General features: G+C 40.4%; 1 protein-coding gene across 1 annotated transcript; it reads left to right on the forward strand.

The window, feature by feature from the left end:
* The first annotated feature begins 2,501 nt into the window (after positions 1 to 2,501).
* Positions 2,502 to 6,105, forward strand: SNAI2 (snail family transcriptional repressor 2). Its single transcript, XM_005241412.3, has 3 exons — positions 2,502 to 2,810; positions 3,387 to 3,932; positions 4,871 to 6,105. The coding sequence occupies exons 1-3, from the start codon at positions 2,732 to 2,734 to the stop codon at positions 5,050 to 5,052; spliced, it is 807 nt and encodes a 268-aa protein (XP_005241469.1). The 5' UTR covers positions 2,502 to 2,731; the 3' UTR covers positions 5,053 to 6,105.
* The last annotated feature ends 19,708 nt before the right edge of the window (positions 6,106 to 25,813 follow it).

Below are 25,813 nucleotides of genomic sequence, written 5' to 3' on the forward strand. Positions count from 1 at the left end.
AAGAATCTGTAAAAGACCAACTACTTTAAAAATGTGAGAGAGAAGCTTCAGGACTGATTTTTCAGAGGTGGGTGCAAGGCTTTGCCCACAGGCAGCATGACCATCGGAGCCATCCTCTACCCTCTGCAATCCCCCCACTGCCCTGCTCCCCCAAGGGGGAAACCTCCTGCCTTCCGCACTCGACCTTTGTGTTGCTTTTCTTGCACGAGGATGGATGCTGCACATCTCCAAGTGCCCTCTCATCCACATTTGCGGTAAACACCCAGAACACCTGTTTACTCTGACTCACCTACTCCTCACACAGACTCTCCCTTTTTTTGACAGCAGACCTCACTCAGGTAGTATGTGCTGCTAATATCCTTTCAGGACCATGTAATAACATGCCTTATACCCAATTCCTAACATCCTTCAATCAGCTCAGCCAGTGGGCTAACTGCTTACGTTCCTGTGATTTATATAAGTGCAATTAATTTAAACTGCATCACTCCAGTGTTATGCTGGTGAAAATGCCCCGAGAGGGAGTACCTCACTGGTGAATCAGACCCTTTACTTTTAACAAACATACAAAAGAACAGATCCCGAGCCAGTGAAAATCTGCATGGCTCCATTCATTTCAACACACAAACTTAAACCAGCTCAAGGTCTGAATCACAGCTCATGTAACAGACTATTTAGATACAGACTAATGCCTCACATCCTGAAATGCAATGCTTTCCCAGAGTTGGCAGGGGATGGGGGACTTCTCAGATGGAGCAGAGCTGAGAGGGTGCAGGAACCACAAATGCAACCTTTTAAAAATGGTTTGTGGATTTCTTCATTTCTGTGAAGTTGAGGAAAGCAACAGCTTGTGTCTCTGCAAGCACTGCTCTCCTGGGAAGAGCTGTCTGTTCCTTCACCCCAGCTGCAACTCAGGTACCTGGGAAGTCCCTTTCCTTGCCACTTTCCCTTTCCTCCCATAGCCTGGGTGTGCTCCCTGCAGCTCGGAAATCCATGTGATACCTTTCACTGACAAGACACCAGAGTGAGATGCTGAACAGCTGAATCTTTTTAATCAGTTCTTGAAAATGGCGAACTTTCTCTGCACTTGTTTTGGCATCCCCAAGATTAAGAAGTCAGGCAGCTTGACAAAGCACTTTACTCTTACGTGTCTTAACAGAACCAGAGGGATTTTTTTTTTTCTTCACATCTATTCCAACACCTGCTACAAAAAAAGGGCTGGGGTGGTCTCTCTAGAACACCCACCTGCACCCCCTCCCGACAGGACAGAGCCCCAGCAACACACCAGCACGGCATACTGGTATGTGCCCAGGCAGGTGTAGTTAATACACAAGGCTGGGGGGGAGGATAGACCAAGAGTCAATCAGAGTGTAATTTGTGTTAGAAAATTACCAGCATTCAGCTGTCCAGATTTTAAAAATGCAAATATTTTCAAATTAAAAAACCTATCTAGATGTCTCCTCTAAATCAATCTAGATAACCAGAAAATTCTGTGGCACATTTAGGTGACTTTCATCCTAAATGAAATACATAATACAGATTGTACCTTCATAGGAAATCAAGAGGTCCTAAATATGCTAATGCAGAAGAATGTTTTAGAGACATTTAAATTACCTAGTCTATAATTTGGTGGGGGATTGCTTATCTGTGCATCTTTTAACTGCTTTGGATAATTAGGAAAATTTCCTTGGCAGTGCTTTAAGAGGATAGGCAAAAGAGTGACATAACTACTCCCAAGGAAGGAAAGATCCAGGTTTTGCATTCTGCAGAATTTTAAAGTAAAAAAGAAAGTATTCTTCACATGAACAGTCTGAAGCAGTGTGCACATTATGTAAAACCTCTCACCCCGCTCTGAAATGTAATCTTTCCCAGGGCTGTAATCTTTTCTCCCTCTCCTTGAACTCACTTGCAGTATCTCCCTGGCCCTTCTGCCTGGAAGGAGGCAGGTTAGGGAGGCAGGCTGCTCGTCTCTGGCCTTTCCTAAACACAACCGTTCAAAGGCAGTTCCCAAACACAGCAGGCACACCATCAGTTCAAAGGCTTCCATTAGCTCTGCCGGCTAACTTGTTATCTTGTAATGTCGTGTGTGTGTGCGCGTCCCCCTCCTTCTGCCCTTAATGAACAGTTTGTTCCATTGTAATTCTTATAGCAAACATCTGGAAACCAGACTTGTTTTACAAAAAAAAAAAAAAAATCAGTGCCTATGACTTATCTCCGTCAGAAAGAAAAAATAATTCAGCTGAATCAGTAAACAGACTTCTTTTTTTTTTTTTTTTCAAACCACTCTGACCGACACGTTTTTCTGGACCGAAGCTCCGCAGCGCACCATCCACCCGCCCTGCAGGACAGCGCGCGCCGCCCGCAGCCCGCGCCCCCGCGCGCGCGGCCCCCGGGGGGCGGGGCCGGGGCCGAGCCCGAGCCGGCCCCTGCAGCGGGATTGGATCCTGCCCGCGCCGCCGGGGCGCCCTCCCAGGGCAGCCGCCCGCTCGGAAGGGGCTGCGGAGCCCCCCGAGGTGATTGGCGGAGCGGGAAACCCTTCCCCCCTGCACCTGACGGGCGGGTATTTACGGCACTTGTCAGGGCGCCCGGCACTGCCTCTGCGCGGCCGCGGTGCGTGGGGCGCGCCGGGCCAGCAGCGCGGAACGGGCCGATGCGCTCGCACTGACCCTGCGCCTCCGCACCGCCGCGCCCGCCACGAGCAGAGCCGGGAGGAGGGAGAAGCCCTGCGTCCAAAATGCCACGCTCCTTCCTGGTCAAGAAACATTTCAATTCGTCCAAGAAGCCGAATTACAGCGAGCTGGACACTCACACAGGTAACAGGACGGAACGTGCCGCCGCCGCCGCGTCGCTGGGGAGGTGGCGGTGGTGGCGCGGCGGTGAGGAGGGGTGGGAGCGCTCGCCAGGCTCGGAGGAACGGGCGAGTTCCTCGCTAGCCCTTTTTTTCTTTCGCTTTACAAGGAGGGAGTTGTGAGAATCAAATCTGTCAGTGCTGCCCAGAATGAATCACAAGAGTTTGCTCGTCCACGCGAGCTCCAGTCACTTGGAGAGCATTTGGAGTTTTCCTGCTCCGTGTCTGCCGGTGGTGGAATTGCGACTTTTATACAAATCCTGCAGGAAGTTTCACTGCTTCATTGTGTCAGGCTGCATAGATCTGGAAACAGCACGCTGCCGTGAAGAGACGCTCCGACTGTAGTTTGTCTGTTCCAGGACACTGTCTCTACCCCTCAGAATATTTATGTATGAAAGAGCATTTCCTTAATCCTCCTTATATTCAGATGACCGTACTGTGTGTTTAATTTATGCACCTTTTAATCCCCTAAATGTTAATTTTGCTGCCTTTTGAAATACTTTTTTTGTTCTCTTACTTTAAAATTTTCTTCTTTCTCCAGTGATTATATCCCCATACCTATATGAAAGCTATCCGGTCCCTATCATACCACAGCCAGAGATCCTGAGCTCAGTAGCTTACAATCCCATTACTGTGTGGACTACAACTGGGCTGCTACCATCTCCGCTACCCAACGACCTCTCTCCGCTTTCTGGATACCCCTCATCTTTGGGAAGAGTCAGCCCACCTCCACCTTCTGACACCTCCTCCAAAGATCACAGTGGTTCAGAAAGTCCCATTAGTGATGAAGAAGAGAGAATCCAGTCCAAGCTTTCAGACCCCCATGCAATTGAAGCCGAAAAGTTTCAGTGCAGTTTATGCAACAAGACCTATTCCACTTTCTCTGGGTTGGCCAAACACAAGCAGCTGCACTGTGATGCCCAGTCTAGGAAATCGTTCAGCTGCAAGTACTGTGACAAGGAGTATGTCAGCCTGGGAGCGCTTAAGATGCACATCAGGACCCACACGCTACCTTGTGTCTGCAAGATCTGCGGCAAGGCTTTCTCTAGACCCTGGCTACTTCAAGGACACATTAGGACTCACACTGGTAAGAACAACCATTGCAATTGCAGTTTCTTGTTGCTATAACATCAGGATGCCTTTCTGCTATTTTTCTCCACAGGTGGAAAAAACCAGCAGTGTTTCTTTACTAACCTTGAAATAAGTCTGCTGAATTTCAAACTTATTGTTAAAAGACCAAATCCTTCCTCTTTGGGGGTGGGCAGGAGGATAGAGATAGCATGGTGTCATAGCTGTGAGCCAGATACTGGCATAAATCAGCGTTGCTCCCTTGAGAGTTTTAGGATGGTTTCTCCCACTTCCACTAGCCAAAGGTTTTGCTTTAAGGATTTTATGTTAACTTTCAGGCTTTGGAAATTGCTAACTTTGAGAAGGCTCCAGCTGACTCTGAATTCAAGCAGCAAAACCAGAAAGGCAGTGCATGAAGGGCTGCTTTCTGACTCCTTAAGCAGCTCGCAAGTTTTCCATGCGCTATCTCAAGTCATTAAGAATTAGAAACACATCGTCACCAAAGTGAGTTTTGTTTTCTGTTGAGGCAAGATTTGATTCTGAGTATGGCACTGTGTACAACGTAACATCTGAACAGCTGTTTACTGCTTGTCATTCAAAGCCCTCAACCCCAGTAACTAAAGCAGTGCTAAGCAGAAAAAGTTCTATTAAAATATTTGAAAATCCTGGGAGGAGCCCAGCCTAAAAGTATTGCCTGCATCTGTAAATGCAGAAGGTGTCAGCAGCTTGTCTTTGGAGACTGCACCTAGCAGCATATTCTGAAAAAACTGAGTTCTGAAGTGCAGTCAGCAGTGCTGAAAGTTGATGGATCTGTAGCCTGGTTAATTTTTTGTTACACATTATTATAACAAATCCTTTCTGTTTGTTCATTTCTTAAGATAAAAGCAGGTTTTACCTGTCCTAAACATGTACTTTTTTAAAACTTTATCCTACTTTCCTTTGATGTTTCCTTTTTAGGAGAGAAGCCGTTTTCCTGTCCTCACTGCAACAGGGCTTTTGCAGACAGATCCAATCTGAGGGCTCACCTGCAGACCCACTCAGATGTGAAGAAATACCAGTGCAAAAATTGCTCCAAAACATTCTCCAGAATGTCTCTTCTGCACAAACATGAGGAATCTGGCTGCTGTGTAGCACACTGAGTCATGCAGTCAATGTTTACCTGGACTCAATGCATTTCTCCACTCCTGTTCCAAACGATAAGTGGAAATCCAAAGGCGTTTTCTAGTCTACTTTCCAGCCAAAAAAACCCAAACACCACCAAGCAAGCAAACAAACAAAATAGTGGAAGAACTTAAAATGTCAGTAGAAATGAGCTTTAAGTAGTTTCTGTTCAGTCACACATTCGCATTCTTAAGTGTGAATTCTGAAATATGGGGAAAGACCATGCATGACATTTCAAGTAGATCTAAAGGAAGAAGCATTATCAGCTTTCTTTGTAGATGAAGCCAAACGTAGGTTGCCTTTTCTTGCTTAGAAAAGGCCGCAAAGTTAACAATACATTCCTGCCAAGCCATTTCAACCAAAGAAACAGTATTTTAAGTGGAACTCTTAATTAAAATACTACCCAAGTGAATTTTACTAGACACCATTTATCTCAGGTGCCTTAAAAAGTATTCCAAGTTTACCTTAGTAAATGTTTAATATTATTCATTGCTGTGTTTTTTATTTTATTTTATTAGAAGCCAAGGCCTTCATTAATGAACTGAAATGCTTTAAAACTACATAATTAAGAGAAAAAAAATGTAACAGAATGTACGAAAAATTGAAAGCTACAAATTAACCGCATGTGCCTTTTAATAAAAAAAAAAAAAAGACTGTAGCTTCAAACATTCCTGGTGCATGCTTGACCATCTTTTAATATGGGATAGTTCCTCTAAACTTTTATCTTTTTTAAAAAACGGGAATAAGTGCAAGAGAGGGGATTCATGGGAGTTTGACAATTATTTTTTTTTAAAATGCACAAAGGAAATGCAATATTTTCAGCATTACCCCTCCAAGTGCCTTTTTTATTGATGATTTTGTAAAGTATGTGGACATAATGTAAATATTTTTATTTTTATATGATTGAATGTGTTATGAATGAAAGTAAATTGTTGCCTATAGCAGCATCTATAGATAACTTGAAGAAAGTGTGAAGTGAAATTTATGTTGTTTTCTAGCCACTTTTTTACAATAAACATTTTTAAGTAAGAGTTTTGTTGTTTGTTCTAATTAAAGAAAACAACTTATTTGGTTTATGAAGGCTTTAGAAGACAGAAAAGTGCAACTGTCTCTACATGACAAAATTAAGATAAAATTTCAGATGAATTTCAGATGCACATCCCAAGTTCACAAGTATTGAACATCAGAAAGAAATATACCCATTGTATTTTCAAACATTTAAAGCCATACAGAGCATTTTTCTAGAGTCACTACTTTAAAACAGTATTCCTTTTCTGCTACTTGTTGTATGGCAACACTGTGAAATACATTTTATCAAAAACATTTAAAAGAAACTTCTTTCTTGCATTTTAGCAGTTGAAAGGATGCTATTAGAGCCACCTTATTATAGCACTTTTCCTGAGACTCTGACATTAGGAAACCTGGGTGTGATCCAAAGTTCATTAAAGTCAGTGGAGCCTTACAGGAGTTCAGTAAGATTTGCATGGTGATCTTTTAAAGCAGTAGCCAAGTCACAGTACGATATACTTTATATGGCCATTTCAGAAAGCTTAAAGATATTTTTATTAAAGTATCTTACATGTCAGAACTATCACAGGAATGTGTTATGACTGTAACAGCTAATACATCGGAAGAAAGAATTGTTCACTAATAAAAAGTAGAAATATTTTTCTTCAAGTTATTTGACTAAGGACTCTGAGATCCAAACTATATAAAAGCATTACAATATCAACAAATCATGTCTCATCATTACTGACTAGTGCAAAACAACACTATTTTCAACTTTTAACAAAGTACAAAGCTAGACAACAGATAAGCACTAGCTGGCATTCAGCCTAAACACACCACATCTCCATTAGGGTACCAGCAAGAGCGAGTAATAGCAACAGCAAAATTCCAACAATTTAACAAGAATGTTACAGATGGGTAAACACAAAGTGCACATTTTTTGAAAAAGAGTACAATTCAGCAAAATAAGGCAACAGACCATGCATGCCTTTTGACTCCTCCAGCTGAGCTCTGCTGAGGAGTGCTTCAGCAGGACTGCACTGGAGTAACATGGGGAATAGGTACATGACAGAAGTTTTGTACCTTTTCTTCACAGAAAGCACAATACTGGAAAAAGATCGGCTCAAATGAAGCTTTTCATATTCTCCAAGCATCTTCTGACAAAATCTCAAGGTTATAACAACAATTTCCTAGTACCTGCTAGTTGGGTTTTTTTGTTGTTTTTTTTTTTTCCAGGAAATAACTAGAGAGTTCAAGAAAGATAGGGTTAGTGGGAATTCGTGAGGTAACATTTTGAAATGAACACATGAAGGCATCAAATACCCTTGAAAAGTTTCGTGTGGTTACTCTATTGATTTGCACTTCCATGTCATCTACTTTGAAGTGCTTAGGCTCCAGCAGCTCTTTTTGCAGCTTTCTCTTCCCAGAGCAAAGTTTACTGGAGTATGAGTAAAGCTCTGGCAGTCAACAGCTATTTGTACTGTCAAAGTTCTAGGTTTGCTCTCCTGTGTCATGTCACAAGGGCTTTCCCATTGTTTTAATTCACACTTCAAATTCTCTACGCCCATAGTAAATGAAATAACATAAGAGCTTGACTTCTTGAATGAATGGTAATGCTACTGTTGTCCTTAAGGGAAATCAGATGAAAACTTCATCAAAATACAGTATGCTAAACCAAACACAAGTGGAACTGGTCTGATTTGGAGATGACAATTAAGATATGCTACTTTGCATGCCTGTAACACCTGTACTCATAAAACACAAAGATGGGAAAGGCTAGAAGCTCTTCTGGCTCATCTCTTTAATTGAAATAGAATGCTCTATCACAGATCCCTAGCTCTCTGTCCAGTTGCAGCATAAACTTCCCAGGCGGCTGAATTTCTCTGTTTTTTCCTGTGAGACTGCTTTCTATTTGCTGTCAGGATGTTTCTCCAAAACATTTTCCATTAATATTTTTACCTCATTACTTAGAAATGCCCTTCTGTACCTGCACAAGCTTCTTATCAATGTAAATTGAATGCTGGTCAATGACTCCTTTGACTTTCTCAAAACGTGATGGAAAATCTCCCTCCATGGTGAATCTACCTGTTGAATCTCTTTGGCCATTGCTATATTTCTTACAAGACAGCTCTCATTCTACATCCAAATAATCAATTTTAAAAATCTTTCTTAGGAAAACATCCTCCCTTCACTCTGAATATTTTCCAAAATCAGTCACTTTTTTTCTTTTTTACTTTTAGTTTTTGACACCAGTGCTAAATGTAATTCTTTTAAATAAAAAAGTTATCAAAAGACCAGTCCCTCCTCTAAAGGCACCTGAATGACAGCTACCGATATACACCATGATTCATAGCTTATTTAACTCTTCACCAATTAGTTGTTTAAAATCAGTAAACCTGGGGAAGGGACTCTTGCCCAGAGGTTATTCTGAATCCCTAAATATACACCTTTTGGATTATACGATTGCCCAGTATAGGGAATAAGAGCTAGATACTTTCTTTAGGATGTTCTGGCAATTTACTTTCACCTCCTGATTGTACATTCAGTGTGCAGAGACAAGCCGAACCACCACAGCACATGTGCAGTTACAAGTCAAATGTATGAGTTTCCCAAGGCTGAAGGCAATCATTGATTCACTTTGGTTTCCTCTTTTCCCTTGCTTCCATTTGGACATGATTTTCACTTCAGAGGCAGTAGAATGAAGAAATATGTGCATGGAATTAAGACAAAGTACACATTTGTGCTCAAAGCACCACAATTATCCTACCACCCAATGTGAAGTTCAGAAAATCATCTTACGCATTCACCAAAGGGTTAAAATAAGTGCCTCTCAGAGTAAGGGACCATGAAATCTGTCTCCTGTATTTTACTCTATTATTTTGATTATTATAGTTCCTGTTACCATTAAGCAAGCTCAGGGCTTATTACCCTAAGCTCCATAAAATTGCATAAAAAAGCAGCACCCTAAAGATGCCATAATTTCAATTAAAAAAGGGCGGGCAATGGAAAACCTGGTAATTTAATTCTGATGTCTTGTGCTACAGCTGATTTCCCCTGCCACAAAAACAAGTCAATATTTCACCTTCAAATATATCTTCTTTCATTTTTTGGTGTTTTTTTTGAACAAGACATCTTCAATGATATAACATCACTGCTTTAGAAATAATAATTTTTACTAGCTTTCCTGGACTTTTGTTTTTGTCTCTTTAAAGTAGGTGTTTTAACAGGTAAAATACATAAACCAGGACAATTGTAATCCTGGTTCACAGAAATATAAAGAGCGGAATGTGAGAAGCACACTCCAACCTGCATATGTTGTAATATCAAATGACAGATGCAAGAAGTAAGAACAGACCATGCAAGTGAAAGCACAGAGTCATGGAACAGCTGAGGTGGGAAGGCACCTCTGGAGATTGCCTGGTTCAACCCCTCAGCTCAAAGCAAGGTCTATAGAGTAGTTTACCCAAGGCTGTGTCCAGTTGGGTTTTGAATATCTGCAAGAATGGAGACTCCACAACCTCTCTGGGCAGCCGGTGGCAGTGCTCAGTCATCTTTACAGTATAAAAGTTTCTTTCTTAAGTTTAAAAGGAATTTTCTGTATTTCAGATGGCATGCACTGCTTCTTGTCCTGTCACTGGACAACACTAAGAGGCTGGCTGTCATCTTTACTGCCTCTCATCAAGTACTTATAGACAATGGTAAGTTCTTCCTTGAGGTTTTTCTTCTCAAGCTGTCTCAGTCCCTCCCATATGATAGGTACGCAACTCTCAATTACCTTTGTGGTCCTTCATTGGACTCCAGTATTCCCATGTCCACCTTGTACTGGTGAGACCCGAACTGGACCCAGCACTGAAGATGGACTTTGCAATTGGTGAGTAGAGGTGGAAATACAGCTCGGTTTCTGATGGGATGCTGATAGGATGTATAAAGCTTGTGGAAATCATATGAGCCTTAACAGTAGAGTACAAACAAAAATTACTCTCTGTCCCTTCTTCCCAAAAACTTTAATTCATTCCAAATCTATACAAAGTCATCAGGAACTTTGAAGGGTATGGGACTGTGCTTTCCTGGGAGAGCAAGAGTGCCCTGTCCTGTTGCAGAGGACAGCATTGGTCAGATGGACAGATTACCACACAGGTGAGTGTGTGAGTATGTGAAATGGGTTTCTTAAAGGGGTGCACATCTTGCTGCAGAGGCATATCTTTTTTGAGATACTGTATGAAACATGGCTTAGCAAAGTCCTTGAGGCTGCGGTGCAGCAATATTTGCATCACTGTCTTTTCTGAGGGACACATAGCCAAGCCATGCTAGAGGTGGGGTTTTTTTAATACACAGAAGTTGTGTTGTTTTCACTTGTTTGACACTTTTGTCACCTGGTTCCTCTTCACTTACCTTTTCAATACTTCAGGAATGGCATCTAAACTGATGCTTTTTTGTGGTTTTCTTTCCAGGTCACTCACCATTTTGGGTACAAAAACATAAGTAAGTGCTCCTTCATGGCCCTCCCTCTTTTGTTTTCCCTATGCCTCTGTAAGACAAAAGTTATTGCAAAATGCAACAGCTGTTTTTTGTGACATCCCTCTTCTCTCTCCCTGTTACCTGGGTATTGAATATACCCATCTCTTACCTTTGTTCATCTCTGCTTTATATGTACCACCAGAAGTTTGTTCAGTGTGTACGCTAAGCAGCTGCAAGATGGATGGAGATCACCATTTGGCAGCCCTTGCCAAGGGGGAATAAATGCCCTTTTATATGTCTTTTATGAAAACATATTTTTACATCATTTTGTCAAAAGAAGACATAGAAAACAACAGTCACATGAATGCCAGCTCAAATTCACATGGCTTCCAACATTTTCGACATAGCTTTCACCCTGTTACTTGAAAGAGCAACTGAGGTGCATTCACATGGTCTCTTCACACAGGTAGACATACAGCTGAGCAGCCTGCACATTCAAACACACAAATCATTTCGCTGCAACTTTAATTTGGGGTATCTGCTTCAGAAAAACCCACAAAGATCACTCACTTTGTTGCTAGAGCTATTCCTCAATTAAAAAAAGTGGGGTTTAAATGCATGCACAAGGGTGCTTTCTAGCAGCAAAAAGTTAAAGGAGGGTGTTCTTCAGATTGTTTACACATCCACTCAGCATAGGAAGGACTGAGAGTGCTACACATTCTGGAGCAGAATACTTTCCTAGAGGTTTAGCTTTACTTACATTATAAAACAGTGCTTTTTGCCTAGCCAAAGAAGACTACAGAAAACCATTCCTCACCTTGTTAAGCCTCTTCATTCTCCTTACTTCTCATATTTAAGCCCACTCTGCCAGTGCTTTCTCTGCCTTACATAAGAATCATCTCCTTCCCAGATGTGTCTGACAGGGGATCAGAGTCAGGGCATCACGGATCTTTTAATACTAGAGAGATGTGGGCATTGCTATGTCCTCTAACCGTCTCTAGATGTGGGTTCGAACAACAAATACATGTTGCATGCTGGGCCATCAAATGGCAGCAGCCCCCAACCGTCACCTTTTCATATCTTCTTCAAAGGCATGACCTGGGAACACAGGAGCTTGGTCTAACACATCCCTCACAGAGAAGTGCCTACGTCTCGCTGAGTCCTGTGGGTTCCCAGTACGAGCACTGAACAACAGAGTACCAAGTCACAGACATCTGCTAAGTCGCTAATAAGCAGCAGTTAAAGTATAAAGTTGCACCGCAATTAGCTCAGATTTTTCACATGTCCCTAAACCAGAGTAAATTCCTTTGAGTGTAACCTGCCCTCTCATGTGGGCTGGCAGATCGTCCACAGCTGACAATGAATAAAGAGTTAGAAGAATGAAAAATGACAGTTATTAAATAACTCCAGCAAAAACTGAATTAATAACAATCAGCAAGCTAAAGTAATAATATTATACATAAAAGACTAATAACCACCCTCACCTCTGTAAAAGCTGCATCATATTTAGCATTGAATCATTAATTTTTCACATTTTTGTATGTTATAAAAAGGTATCTTGGAAGACAGTTCACCAAGATTTGTAGCAAAGTATTCACTATTCATCCATAATACGTGAAACCGGGCCAGGCTGCTATGTCCTGGGGAAATTTAAAAAAGAATCTTGTGACTTGTGATGGACATTTTGGTGATGTTTGTGAAACAGCTTGGCATCCCAGCCCAGATCCTAACTAGTTCTGACCAGACAAGGCCTATCCTTAAAAACAGTCAGGATTTCTGACAGCCCTGACTTCTGACAGAAAATCACTTTTTGTGGAAAACGGTTTTGAGCTTCTAGGTAGTTGCAAGAAATTGCTCCACTCTGTTTCTCTTTCCCCACTTTTCCCACTATTGCAGAAAAAAAAGTTGCTATTGCTGATATTTTTATTTCCCAGCAACCACTCTTCACAGGTTACAAAATCGTTACTGTAGGTTCTGGTTTGGCGGTCACGGCAGAGAGCCATGAGCGGGGGCTGCTTCCAAATGCTCTGTATGTCCACAGAGTACGTCAGTATGCCACAGTGGCAGGACAACATGGGTTCTGGGAACAAAGAGAAGAAAAAGAGAGGTCTTCAGGACTGTTGACACAACAGCCTTCATAGGAGGGCATGGTAGTTAATAGATATTTACAAGCAGTAAATATCAATTACGAATTACCTTCCAGGTCAGGCTTCTGTAACAGGAGAAACTCAGAAGTTCAGCACTGTTTAACTTTGAGAAGAAATTTTGACTCCAGCAAAGACTGCAGCTGATAAATCAGGTATGTCTGATTACTGTTCTTATTGCCATAAAATATAGGAGGTACTAAGGACTAGTAAATCTTTTCTCACTACACATACATAAACTATGAATAACAGGAACATCCAAATATATAATATATAAATATACATATATATATATATTAAAAACATTTAAAATGAAACATACAGAATTAAATTTTGGAACATACTTTAAGAAACAGCTCTGCTACAATGCTGGTTAATTTTTATTTAAATGTAAGCTTTTAACTAAAAACACGCTTCCATTGTTTTTCAGCTTTTAAAAACAAGAATATTCATATTTTCTCTCAGATAAAGCAGTCTTTTCCGGTTTTGTATAAAAAAATCAAAACCAAACCCAAAACAAAACCCAAACAAACAAGAAAAAAAAAAAATACCACAAAACTCGAGAGTATTCTTCCTTTCTACCAACTTACTTAGATCCCAGAAGGCACTGAAGGGAACTGAGTTATTCTGAAAATCCTGATACTATGCTCCTATTGGTTTTATGTCTGTCTGGCATTCTGGTGTTGAAAATTCTCCTATGTACAGGGTATTCTGGGACTGTCCCATACAGTGATTTTCTCCGAGTGAACTTTGCACTTGCCACTGCCAGAAGCTGTATTTCAAATCTGTATAGACATTTGCGAACAGAAATGGCAATTTTTGAAAATCCTTTGCTGTAGTGTGATCCCATGTACTACATACACCATATGGATTATTTGTTTAGGTTTGTAGTGTTAAGAAGGAAATAGAGCCAGAAGTCTGTAAACCTAGGCATCTTGTTCTTCCTTAAACACTGACCTATTTGGAGCTCTATGGGTCCTTTCTTCTAATAAAACTTTTTTCTTGCTGTATGATCACACAGGCTGGAGAGGGATCAGAATTATCTGTGATGAGCTCTTGCCTTTTCCTGCATTGCTGCAGTTTGTATGTCAGGTTGCAGTGCTAGCAATGATGAGGGGGTAAATCTGAGTTTCTGTGGCAAGTTTATAGGGGTTTTCAGCATCTTCCTCCATGCTTTTTGTTATGTACCTGTGGAAAGAATGCACGATATGGACTTATTATTTAGGCCAAGTTCAAGTGATTTTTGAAAGTATGATTCCTCACAGATTTTATGATAACTGCGGACTTGATGTTAAATCTGAGCTTCCATATATATGAGAAGCTTGTTTTATTCATCTTCAGTAAATGCCTTACCACCTCATTTATCTCCGTGTTTAAAACAAAAAGTAAAAATTTCACAAGAAGTCTCTTGAACACAGCCTGAAATTATGGATCTTCTCTTTGCACTTTTAGACGATGAGCTTGAGAGGGTAAACACTGCACACACCATGCTCGCTGCTGCATGCTGACACTGTTAGAAGGAGAGTTACAGCTCTCAAAGGAAATAAATGCCTATTTGCATCTTTGGTCACAAATGAAGAGGAAGGATCTGTCTGCAGCATTTGCAAAACCAAAAACGTGTTGCCATGATGTGTGTCATTTTGGTTCCCAACTTTAAACAGGAAATAGCTCTTAGGTCTTTTAGTCCAGTTAATCTTGTCTTGCTCACAGTACTTTGTTCCTAAACATAAAGGAAGTTGTTTTCTCAGAAAGATCTTAGAATTTGGCATAGAACTTTTTTTTAGGGGCCCATAACTAAAATTGCAACATATATTACCTACACAGATGAACATTATAGCTCAGTATCCATGCAATCCCTCATTTTGAAAGGAGGAAGTAATATTTTGAAGAGGTGCCATGTAAAGTCAAATCATGCATATTTATTGCTCCTTCACTGATGACCAAGTCAAACTATCTAGGAGCAGGACAGTCTGTCTTCTCCCTTGAAACAGAGCCACTTTTGTGAATGTTAATGCTCACTATGTTGGATGAGATTGTTGTTTAGCCTTGTTTTCATGGTCTTTAATGCCCTGGTAGCAGCACCTAACATGCAGCCAGGAGCCACCACATTCCGACCTGGTGAAGCTGGAAGAATGCAGGCCAATATTTAACTCGGGTATCCAAGGATGAGCCTTCTTTCCAGGAGATTTTGCTGATGTAACTGTGAAGCAAAGTCTCTTAGCATATGCACAATTCATATTGACAAAATGTGCTTTGCTAACAGTGCTTCTCCTGTTTGCCCAAGCACAAGAACAACTCATAAGCCAATATAACTACAACTAGCTTTTGTCACTACAGAATTGCTGCAAGGAAAAAAACAAGAGCGAAAAAGAAAAAAAAAATAACCACAAGAAAAAACCCAACAGTGCTACACTCTTGGCAAAAGTTCCTGACACAGACCTGATTTCAATCGCAGGCCAGTACAGTTTACACACTTTCTTGCTCCCAGGATTGTGCCTAAAGTATAGTCCTGACACTAATGCTTAAATTACAGGGGTTTGAGGTGACTTGTGATGGGAGTTAGGGTGCAAAAATGTATGCTTGATGTCAGAAGAAGAGCCAGAAACAGTCCTTCTCACAGTGGGACTACAGCAAAAATGCCAGAGTTGATCTTTTTGCTTGCATTTTATTTTCTCCTTGCCTGCTTTTAGTGAGGATGAATAATGTCCATGTCTTGTAACACCTCGGTAATAGTTCAGCAGGATTGCTGTGACCCTTCCTGGTTGGACCAGGACTGATTAGCTGCAGATTTTGATGTATGAAACCCAGCTGACAAGCCAGGCTTGCAGAGTCTGTATTGTTGCAGTTTCTGTTGAGCAGTGTAAAATTGTCATTTCTGTTGCTCTTTGAGGGAGAAACTAATAAGCTGGCGGAAATGGAGAGTTGAAGTGAAATGCATTTCCTTAATTACTCCTGATTTAGTTTTTGCAGATAACTACACATACATGGATGTGCTGAGCTGGGAATGTTGCATTTTGGTTTTAGCCATTTGAATCTCCCATCTGCTTATGCCAAAGATGAACCTTTCCAGGTGATCTAAAATGTAGACTTCTTAACTGATGTGAATGGCAGCCTTCCTGCTTTGAATTCCAAGTTGTAAAAAGAGAGTTACATTGTCAATCAGCCAGCAAATGGTGCTGCACTAGCCTTTCTAGAAAAACAAACAATGGGTAATAAATGACTTTATGGTAGGATTGAATTTAAAACAAAAAAATCCTTATCAGTGCAATATGTTTTCTGGCCCACTAAAACTCTTCTGTTTTAATCTGTTCCAGCTACATTACATTTCCTTTTTTTTTTTTTTTTTTTAATTAAAACAAGCCCTTCTAAACATATATATGTATGTATACATACAAATGTAGGTATGTATATACATGGAAACATTTTCTGCACTTAAGCAAAGATAGAAGAGGGAAATGACACTCTAAATGATACTTCAGGGGGGTTTGAGCAGTGCCATTAGTATGTGGCACATTCCCATTCTCCTCTGTATTCCAAAATGTTAATTTCATTAAAAACACTACAGTGAGTCTCTTGTTCCTATGGTTACCTAGAAAAAACAGAGCTCTGACAGAAATCAGGTGTAACCAGTACACTTGTAGTCACCTTCAAGAAGCTAAACAACACGCTGCAGACAAGTCTTAAAGAGATATATTGGCACCACTTCACTCAGAAAAGTTTCAATGGGGACAGTGCTCAAGGAGATGATAAATGTTAGCAGAGGAACCAGTTCTCTGGCTGACCAAAGCATGGAAGGAGAGCGTGGGAGAACACCATAGAGCAGATCTTCACTATTTATTGAGCGATATTTTACTTTGCTGTTGCAAACGGGAGGAGTTAAGCAAAAAGAAGAGAAAACAAACTGCTTAGCAGGTAAAAATAAAGCGCAGGAGTTCCACTGCATCCCAGAGGCCTTTCAAAGCTAATGGGTATATGTGAAATCAATGGATACATGAAGCTTCTTGGATCCTACTGGATTACTTTTGTAAAAACATAGAAAAACTCTACTGGGAGTGTCATCTCCTAAGAAGATTTCTGGGATTTTCAACACTGGAAAAATATTATTGTTTCCACCTTCTTTTCCATTCAGTTCTCACTTTCGAGCCACATAAATTGCATGGCACAATGAACCAGTGCATGGACTGGTTTCCAGAGCCAAGTAGCCGATATGCTGCAGGCTGGCTAACAGACCCAAAGGGAATACACTGTATTATTTTATTCAAACATCTAATCCTACAGTTTTCAACATCTATAAAGAAGAGTCAAGCACATAGTTCCCATACTAGTCAAGAAACCTTTATGCTTATGGAATATAGTCATTTTGTGTTCTTTATTTGGGCTTTTCCCTGACTCTTTAATGGCAGCACTGAAGTGTAATGCTCCTGTGTAGGTTTACCATTCACCTGTGTTATCCTTTTTCCCTAGCACAAATTAAGCTGGGACACAACTGAGGTTTTGGGTTTGGATTTCCTCTGTGTATTCAGCAATCTCATCAGAGCAAAATAGAGCCAGGTATCTTCCTGTGCCCATGAACATACATCACTTACGTTTGCTTAGGAAATCTGATGCATTCAGGAAACACTGGTCTTACTAGTTGTAAGCAACACAGCTGTGAAGAGTACTCAGAGCATCACATCAGACCTACTGCATAAATGCAAACTCTTGATCTGCACCTAAGTGAGAAGTCACATGCAACTCCAAAGTGTCACATTTTCTATACATTCAGAAACCTTCTGGAATATCAAGGAGAACATAGCAATCCTACTTCTACATAGATGTTCTGAAAAAAAGGGAATCAATATGCACCAAGCAACACAGGAGAGAATTTCAGTTTTTAATAGAGATGAGGATGGGAGATAAGACTGCCTACATACGCAAGGGATATAGAGCACAAATCCAATCCTCCTTCATCTATGCCTCAGCCCAGGAGCTGCAGATTATAACCTTTCACCCTGTACTGCACACAGTGAGTGTTCAGCTCCCAAGTGCAGAGCTAGTTTTACGCTGGAGTTTTCGAAGTGCCTGGCTCCAGTGAATAGACACAGTCTTCCCTTTTTTGGCTCCCCACTAAGTAATGCCTGCAGAATATGTCAGACAAATGCTGGAAAGGTCAGGGGGCAATGGCTGACAGGAAAGCTGGTTCTCATGGCTCTATCCACAATATCGTCCTGGTGTCGTACAGTCCTAGTCTCTTGGTGCACATCTGGTTACATTCTCACTGCATGTCAAGGCAAAACATTGGTGAGCAGCCTCACTTTCCCATGCAGGGAAGCTTGGGCATACAGGCAAGGTACATTTCAGTAGGTCTCATGTCCTACGTTAGGGAACAACCAACACTGTAATGTGTGAATTTGCTCCAGAGTCTAGTTGAATCCATTATATCCCAATTTTTATTAACATTATATATATTTTCCATAGGCCAAAGGTCAAGAAAGTGTTTTCCAACTGCAGCATAGAAATGGTGTGGTTTGCATCATGTCATGTGGGTGTCAGAGAAAGGAAAAGACCATAGGAGATCTGCATGTGTCCCTGTGGCTTGCCCCTTCAAGGCCGCTCCATTCCACAGGTAGGTGTTGTGTTGCAAAGCTTACATGGAAACCTCACAGGACAGAAGAGCTAAACAGAATCACAGTCGGTAGCTCAACAGCAAAAGCTTTCCACCCCTGTACTGCTATTTGAAAAAGGGGCAGCATTTCAGAAGCTTTTAGGAAAAAAACACACACTTAGATGCTGCCCTATTTAAAATCTGGCCTTGTGCATGCTGAGTTGAACAGCAGGTTTGGAAAGTCCCATCAAGGAGGTCATGCTATAAATTCAGATTTATACCCCTATCAGGTAGAACACAGGCTTAAATCCATCTCCTGCATTTAAGTCCATGCACCCGGACTACTGTGCTATGACTCATAGTCCAACCTCCTCTCTTTCCTTTTTACACCTGGATACCTCGCAGACTGGTAGTTAGACCACTTGGAGGTGAAAAGCTGGTTCAAATTCTACCAGGTGGGGTGATGCCTAAACCAGGAAGTTCCCGGGGCTAACCAAGCACATGCACTCGCAGCAGTGCATGGATCAGTACAAGAGGATAATTATTTCCTGAAGTCCTGTGAATGTTGTCTTACACCTTCTTAGTTTGTATTGCAGGCAGCTCCAAAGATATATTTTAAATGCATTAAACAGATTAGCTTATGTTATACATATATATTAAACATAAACCTGTGAGAGTAGTCAAACAAAGGCACTGGAACAGGTTGCTTAGAGAGGCTGTGGAGTCTCCGTCCTTGGAGATATTAAAAACCCAACCAAATACAGGCTGGGGCAACCTACTCTAGCTGACCGTGCTTGAACAGGGGAGTTGAATGAGACAATCTCCAGATATGTCTTCCAACCACAAGAATTCTGCAATTCTGTGATTATAAAAAAAAGGGGGAGGGGGGGAAGTAAGATTTTAAGGTTTTTTTATTATTATTTTCATGTGAGTAAAAAGGCCTAGAGAAAAATGAGATTGTTTTGAATCAGATCGATGAAATGTATTTATTGTTTTAGCCACAGAACTGCAAATTCAGTTATGGTCTTAATTCCATTTACTGAACCCCCCTAAATTCTGGCCTTGTTTTCACTCCGTTGAGGTACAACAGCATTGATGGATGTGTGTGGCACCAGTGTGACTGGGATGTGAAATCATGTGCTTTCCCCTCACATGAAGAGGCATTCCAGCAATGATTAATCATGTATTTTCTCCTTTGGCAGCTATTCACAGAGGTTTTCATTTGCAAGGCATGATTTCTTTTTCTTTTTATTGTCATTGTGGTGAAGTCCCTAATAACTGACATTTACTGAGGGAGCTAGGTGCAGATTTGTCTGAGATGTATAGGAGATGGGCTAATTCTATGTACTATCAACCTGGCTTCAAGAAATCTCAGAAATACAAGTCTTCCAGCTGAGATTTATTGACATTTCTTAAAGTCCTGATTTTTTTTCCCTTGAAGCATTTAGTTCAGTAGATCTTTATCAACCTATACCTGTACATACATGAAGATCCATAGGCAAGGACACATGTTTACAACAAATTGCTGAGACTCTCCACATCTGAGGTTGTTTCTGCATATTCATGAGTACACCTAAGGGCTGAAATATCTTTTCTGCATGACAGATTTTGCCCTAATAATTTGTACAGTATATCATTCAAAAATAGTAACTACTTCTGGACAGGCATTTCTGAAGTTTCTCAAATGTATTTTCATGGTTGTCTGAAGTTTTCTTGGTGTATTTAATTACAACAGATGCTATTTTGTTTTGGTGATGCAAATGATAAAATCTTAGAGAATCTTTCATGAGAAGTGTCTATGAGAAGATTGGAAATACCACAAACTTGTATTTTCATATTTCTATTGATCATTACCATGTTTCTTAATGCCAGAACCTCTAGATCCTGGAAAAATCATAATATTAAGACAAATTGCTAAATAAATTTGGAAATAAACAGCAAATTGGATGTGGAAATACAGGCTTCTATCATTAAAATATATATTCCCATGTCTTATTTATTTAGGACTGTGTTTATGACAAAAACCTTTAAAAGAGGTGAATTATGTTTCTTATCCTGATTTGGTTAAACTAGGCAAATTTGAAGTTCATTTTCTTTTTTTAATTTGGTACACAATCTATTTAAACCTGTTGCAGTGGAGCAGCATTTATGTTTCCAAGCAGCAAGAAATCCCAGTTCCTTCATTTATTGGTTTACAAATTTGCCGCATATATCATTTGTTGCATCAGGCTTTTTCTCTCATAAAGAGACCTTCGTTAACCAAAGTGGAAATTATTTGCCATCAAAAGGAATTTGAGTATTTACAATTAATTATACCTTATTTTCCCCAGGGCATCCAAAGCACAGCAAGATCTGTACTGTCATTGCCTATCATCTCTAAAACGTGAGATGCCAACCATACATATTTAATTGAACAGTGTATTCAGTTAAACCAATAAAACTATATTGTTCTTATCAATATCACTTATCGCGCTTGTCTGAAGCATGAAAAGTATGTATTCTTATTTAGCATTTTATTGACGGCAGTGGAAAGAGAAACTATATATTTCCTCATAGTTTCCCTCCTCCTGGAGCAATTTCTGCAGGCCATTTTGTTCTTTACCATCTTTCCTGGTATGAACTCCAAGGCTGGAAAATAGACTGCAGCAAAACCTCAGTGTAGGAGTACCTCTGGACAGTACACACTCACTGCTTCTGCATATGTCATGCAGGGGTTAACTGTCAACTGTTTGTGCAGAAGAACCAAAAATCTAGATCAAGCAGTTAAACCTAACTGACAAAGACTAGTTCTTATCTTTCTCCTCATTTATTTCAAATAAAATAATATAAAATATAATCTCAAATAAAGAGATTTCCAGGCTCTTAAAATTAGTTTTACTAAGTTTTTAAAATTATTTTCTTAATTATTTTTTTTTAAATTAAGTCTTGCATGCCCTTTATTCGTTAGACATCTGTAACAATGAATGCACATTCACAGTGGCTACAGCTTAGCAAACCTGTTTAGGCAAATATGTGCTTAACTTTCTGCTACCGTTCAAATCACTGCAATGTAAAAGGTACCTGATTTACCATAGGCTGTGAGTCGAGCTTTGCTCCACTTTTTTTGCCCAGACACTGGGCTAGATACAGCCACAGTGTCAGTAGTTGATGCTGACCATAGTGAGGACTTTCCATTGTGAGACTTTTCCAGTGTTTGTGTCATATAAAGTAGTGCTAGAGGGATAAGGAGGATGAGAAAAACTTCCCACCTTTCATTCCTCCTTTCCCTGGGACATCAATTCCAAAAAAGCAATGCTCCAGCATTTTTTTTGGATCAAAATGCTTTTTGATCTGAAAAAAGTTGATTACAGGGTTTTTCATATTCAAAGTTTTCTTATAACCTCCTATTGCTGAAGAGTAAAAATTACTTCTAATAATAAAATGATTTAAAAATAAATCCCTGATATATACATTTTCTTTCATTCCAATTCATCCCAATGTGTTTTGCAAATTCAAATAGTCTGACATTTATATTAAACTTAAGAAATCCTTGGATCCAATTCTGCAAAGCAAGACATCAGAGTTTAGAGTCCCACTGATCATTTCTGTCTCTTAAGAACAGGATCTGGATGAATTAGCACCACTATTAATCATAATAATACATCTATGTCTTGGTTCTGAGATTCTTGAGATGTTTTCCAGAAACTGCAAACTGGCATGGTACTAGCCAAAAAAAATTAAAGCATAGATCTTAACTCTCCAGTGAATCCTTCAGAAACTGAATAGCTCTCACAGAATAATATTTCTGACAGGAAATATACACTTGAGATGTTTTAAGCCTGAAATGTCACATACACAACGGAGCTTAAGCCTGAGAATAGCCTCCCCTGTTTCTGAGATCATAACACTAGTAGTACAATTAAGAGGATAAAATACCACTTCCTTGCTTCCCATACCCCTCTCCAAATGAAATGTGAGTCACTTCATGAATTTCTTCTAAGTCTAATGGAACAATTTCAGCCTGTCCTGGACAACCCTCCTGCCCAATTCCCTCACACACGCACTCGCACACGTTATTTCTGCTAGCTTGGATTTCACATCCGCCTCTGCCCAATCACTTGTGGCAGGCTCTAGTGGTAAAGCAAACGCCTTGTTGCTGTTTTTCCCCTTAGAATTACAGATCACTGAAGAAGTAGCTTAAAACATTTCCACTGGAGAAAAATGTGATGAAATTGTTAAAGGTTCAGCAGCCTTGAAACACTAGTAGGCTATTGGCATGAGGATTATTCCCAGACATGATCTTTCCTTTGGAACCTGCAGTCAAAGTTTGCAATATTTGTTCGCTTCATGCCTCCTCAGCGTAGCCTGTCTCTCTGGCTGATTTTCTTCCTTTCTTTATCTGAAGCTGGCATTTTTTCCACTCTCGATAATTAAGCTGTCTCGATCTTAGAGACATGCCTATTTTATCACATGTATGTCTCGTACACAGTTGAAAAAGGAGATCTCCAAGGGAGAGGAAGGCTGGCGTCTGCCGTTGAAACGGTTTCAATCTGGCCTGAATACTTTGCCTGCAGTGCTGCAACACACAAGGGGGTCTTAACCTCTGAAACCTGCTGACTCAAGAGTAATTGGCCAGCATGATGCCACTGTGACCATCAACTGGAACAAATAAAATTACCCACCATTTCAGTGCCGTGATTGTCCTCTCCCACTGCATGATTCCATGAATCCCCCGGAGGACTGACCTGCTTATAATAAACAAATTGTTTTCTGGGCTCCTTTTCCATTGCCTGTAGGGGGGTTACAAGAAGACAGAACCAAGCTGTGTTAACTATATTTAGTGGTCTCCCCGCCCGCCCCTTAAATTGCATCAGACAGTGCAGATGACTAGATACAGTATGATCTTTAAAAGCTATATCCTCAAGAAGCAAACAATTAGAGAGAATAGCATCTCTACAAGGAAGCTCAAGTTTACACAGCAGTAGAAAGTTACAAATTTAAAGAATTCAAGAGGATTACACATACCCAAGTTGGATGACTTAAGTACTTTTCCTGAGGAAGACAGCTTTAAAAGCAGGGATTCTCTTACTCTATACACAATTTTGTAATTTGTTTGCATAAAAGCAAGCTGTTTACACTATGGGACATGGCTATACAAAGGTTGTTGCCAAAATTTACTATCTCCTATAACACTGTAGAACCAGAATATCTCCCATGATGGCAGTGGTTTTATTCAGATAGACACCACTGTAACTGAGAACTAATTTCAGCTTTCTACCCCTGTCTAAAAGAAACTCACTAAAGATCAGAGGAGAGAGCTAGGAGTAGAGGGGAAGGACGTAGTTCTTGTTCTCTTAGTTTTCCTTCTTTATGACCAGATAACAGCACCCCCAATATCTGGATTCATGCAGAGGAGATAATACGGCCTGGTAAACACATCAGCAGGACAAGTAGTGTGAAACTTTATTTTAGTGTTTTCAGTAACTGCCTGAGCTGATAATGGCCCTAATGTGGCCACAATTGACTGCAGAAGTGCAGATTTAGTCCCAATCCCATAAAGTTTTGTGCTAACACTGACTGTGTGAAATTGCAGTTGTTTTGAGTATTCAGCCTTCATTTGAACAAGAGCAAAACTTGGAGGATAAAGATGTACGTAAACTGTTTTTTAGGAAAGCAGGTAGAGAAGCCAAATGACTTTTGCAGAATCATATCGTGATAAAGAATAAATTGATGAGACTGAGAAGTACAGTGAGCTACCTTGCCGTGACTAACAATAACCATTCTAAACAGCTGTCCATGTATTTCCGAAAACAGTTTGCTGTTTGTTGCCAGCTATTTCATTTAGGCACAACTCACTTAAATCACATGCTTAAATGTAGGCAGACTATTAAGCACATTGTTAAGACAAGGTCTTGAAAAGCCAAGGAAACTAAATGCTTTCTTTTCCCTTCAGTTTTTTCAGTTGCTATGCGTGATTACTTCATATCACTGCTAGATCCACTTCAGTTAGCTTGTTAAGGTATTTTGAGGGGTATTTAAACACATTTTCAGTTTTCTTTCTGAGTTTGGAAACCAATAGTAAGAGTATTTAAAGAAACAGCAAGAGTGTTGTTCCTACCATCCAAAATAATCACTTAGCCTGAACAGACCATTTAATCTGGAACAGTTCTTGTAAATTAGAAATAGTCTGACCCCTGTTTCAAATCTAGCATGCATCCTTCTGTTCATTTTATTTCCCAGCATACAAGGAGTAGATCAGACCTACAATGCTTCGATCATATACAAGTCTTCTCTTTATCTACATAAAGCGTTTTTCTCCCTAGCTCCCCCCTTTCACTGCTGCAAATCTTTGTATGTCAAGCAAGGGATAGAATAAGAACAGAGAAACTGCTATTTGGATCCTAACAGTATCAAAATGGGAAGGACACCATAGTTGTGCTTTTTACCAGCCTGCTTCTCTCATTTATATTTTGTCACATTACTTCTGGCTGTTTCAGATCCTCCTCTAAAATGGTTTATAGCCACATCTTATAAAGCACATTTCTCTACATCTCTGCTGTAAGGGAATGACAAGCACTGACTGGTGGATCTCCGTGTCTTATACATGAAGCATCCTTCTCGGTCATGAGACAGAAGAATTCCTTTTCATAAATAAACCCACAGAAAACTGATCTTCATCATTGTGATGCATTTCATTCACAGTGGAGGACTCTGGGATTTGAGGGATACATTGCCTCATAGAAAGTGAGACCTCAGGGCTACTATCCACCTGAGTATCGCAAGCAAAGTTGTTCAGTGCCCAGGCATCTGTAACTTGCCATATTATGAGACCATCTATAAGCCTAAGGCCCACCCCCCACCCCCAAATTTCCAGGTATTTTCATAGTCAGTAGGCAGATTTCCCATAACATACCTTCAATACGTAGATGATATGCTATGCACACAGGTCTTTTTTCACTCACAAAGCTTCTTTAGCTCTTTGCTCCAGAGGGTTTGAAGGGCTGTCACCTACCCCAGAAGCATAGCATATGATTGCATATACAAATTTAATGTATACAAATGCACTAACACCTCCTCCCCACCCAGCCCTGGGTGAAACTGGAAGCTGATCATGAAACCAGAGCAAAGAAGATCCATTTCCTTTGCTCAGAGGCCAGTGGCAGTGTTTGGGAAGTGGTACCTAATTAAGTATCCTTGAACAGAGGGCATTTTTCATTTTTTCCTACAGTTTTCTCTTGAAGTTGTTGCATTAGTTCAGTCTTTCAATGAGCTTTGCTGATCCCAGGACCATTTGGCCAGTCTTAAGCAAGGTGCACAGCAAGAAGATGTTTGAGCAGCACCAGCAGGACATTGGCTTCTGCCACGCTGAGCTCCCTGAGCAGGCTGTCAGGAGCAGTTAGCTTGGAAAGAGACAGGTTTGTTAGAGTCTGGGAGAGCAGACATTTGTACAGTTGGTTTTAATGTCTTAGGAACTATGGAAGACTGTAGGCTTTACTAGGAAGAGAGAGGAAACAGATCACAAACATGACGAATAATCTCTGGCAGATAACTCTACTTCTCTCTGAA

Source organism: Falco peregrinus, chromosome 3 (genome assembly GCF_023634155.1).
Source record: "Falco peregrinus isolate bFalPer1 chromosome 3, bFalPer1.pri, whole genome shotgun sequence".
In the NCBI taxonomy this organism is placed as follows: domain Eukaryota; kingdom Metazoa; phylum Chordata; class Aves; order Falconiformes; family Falconidae; genus Falco; species Falco peregrinus.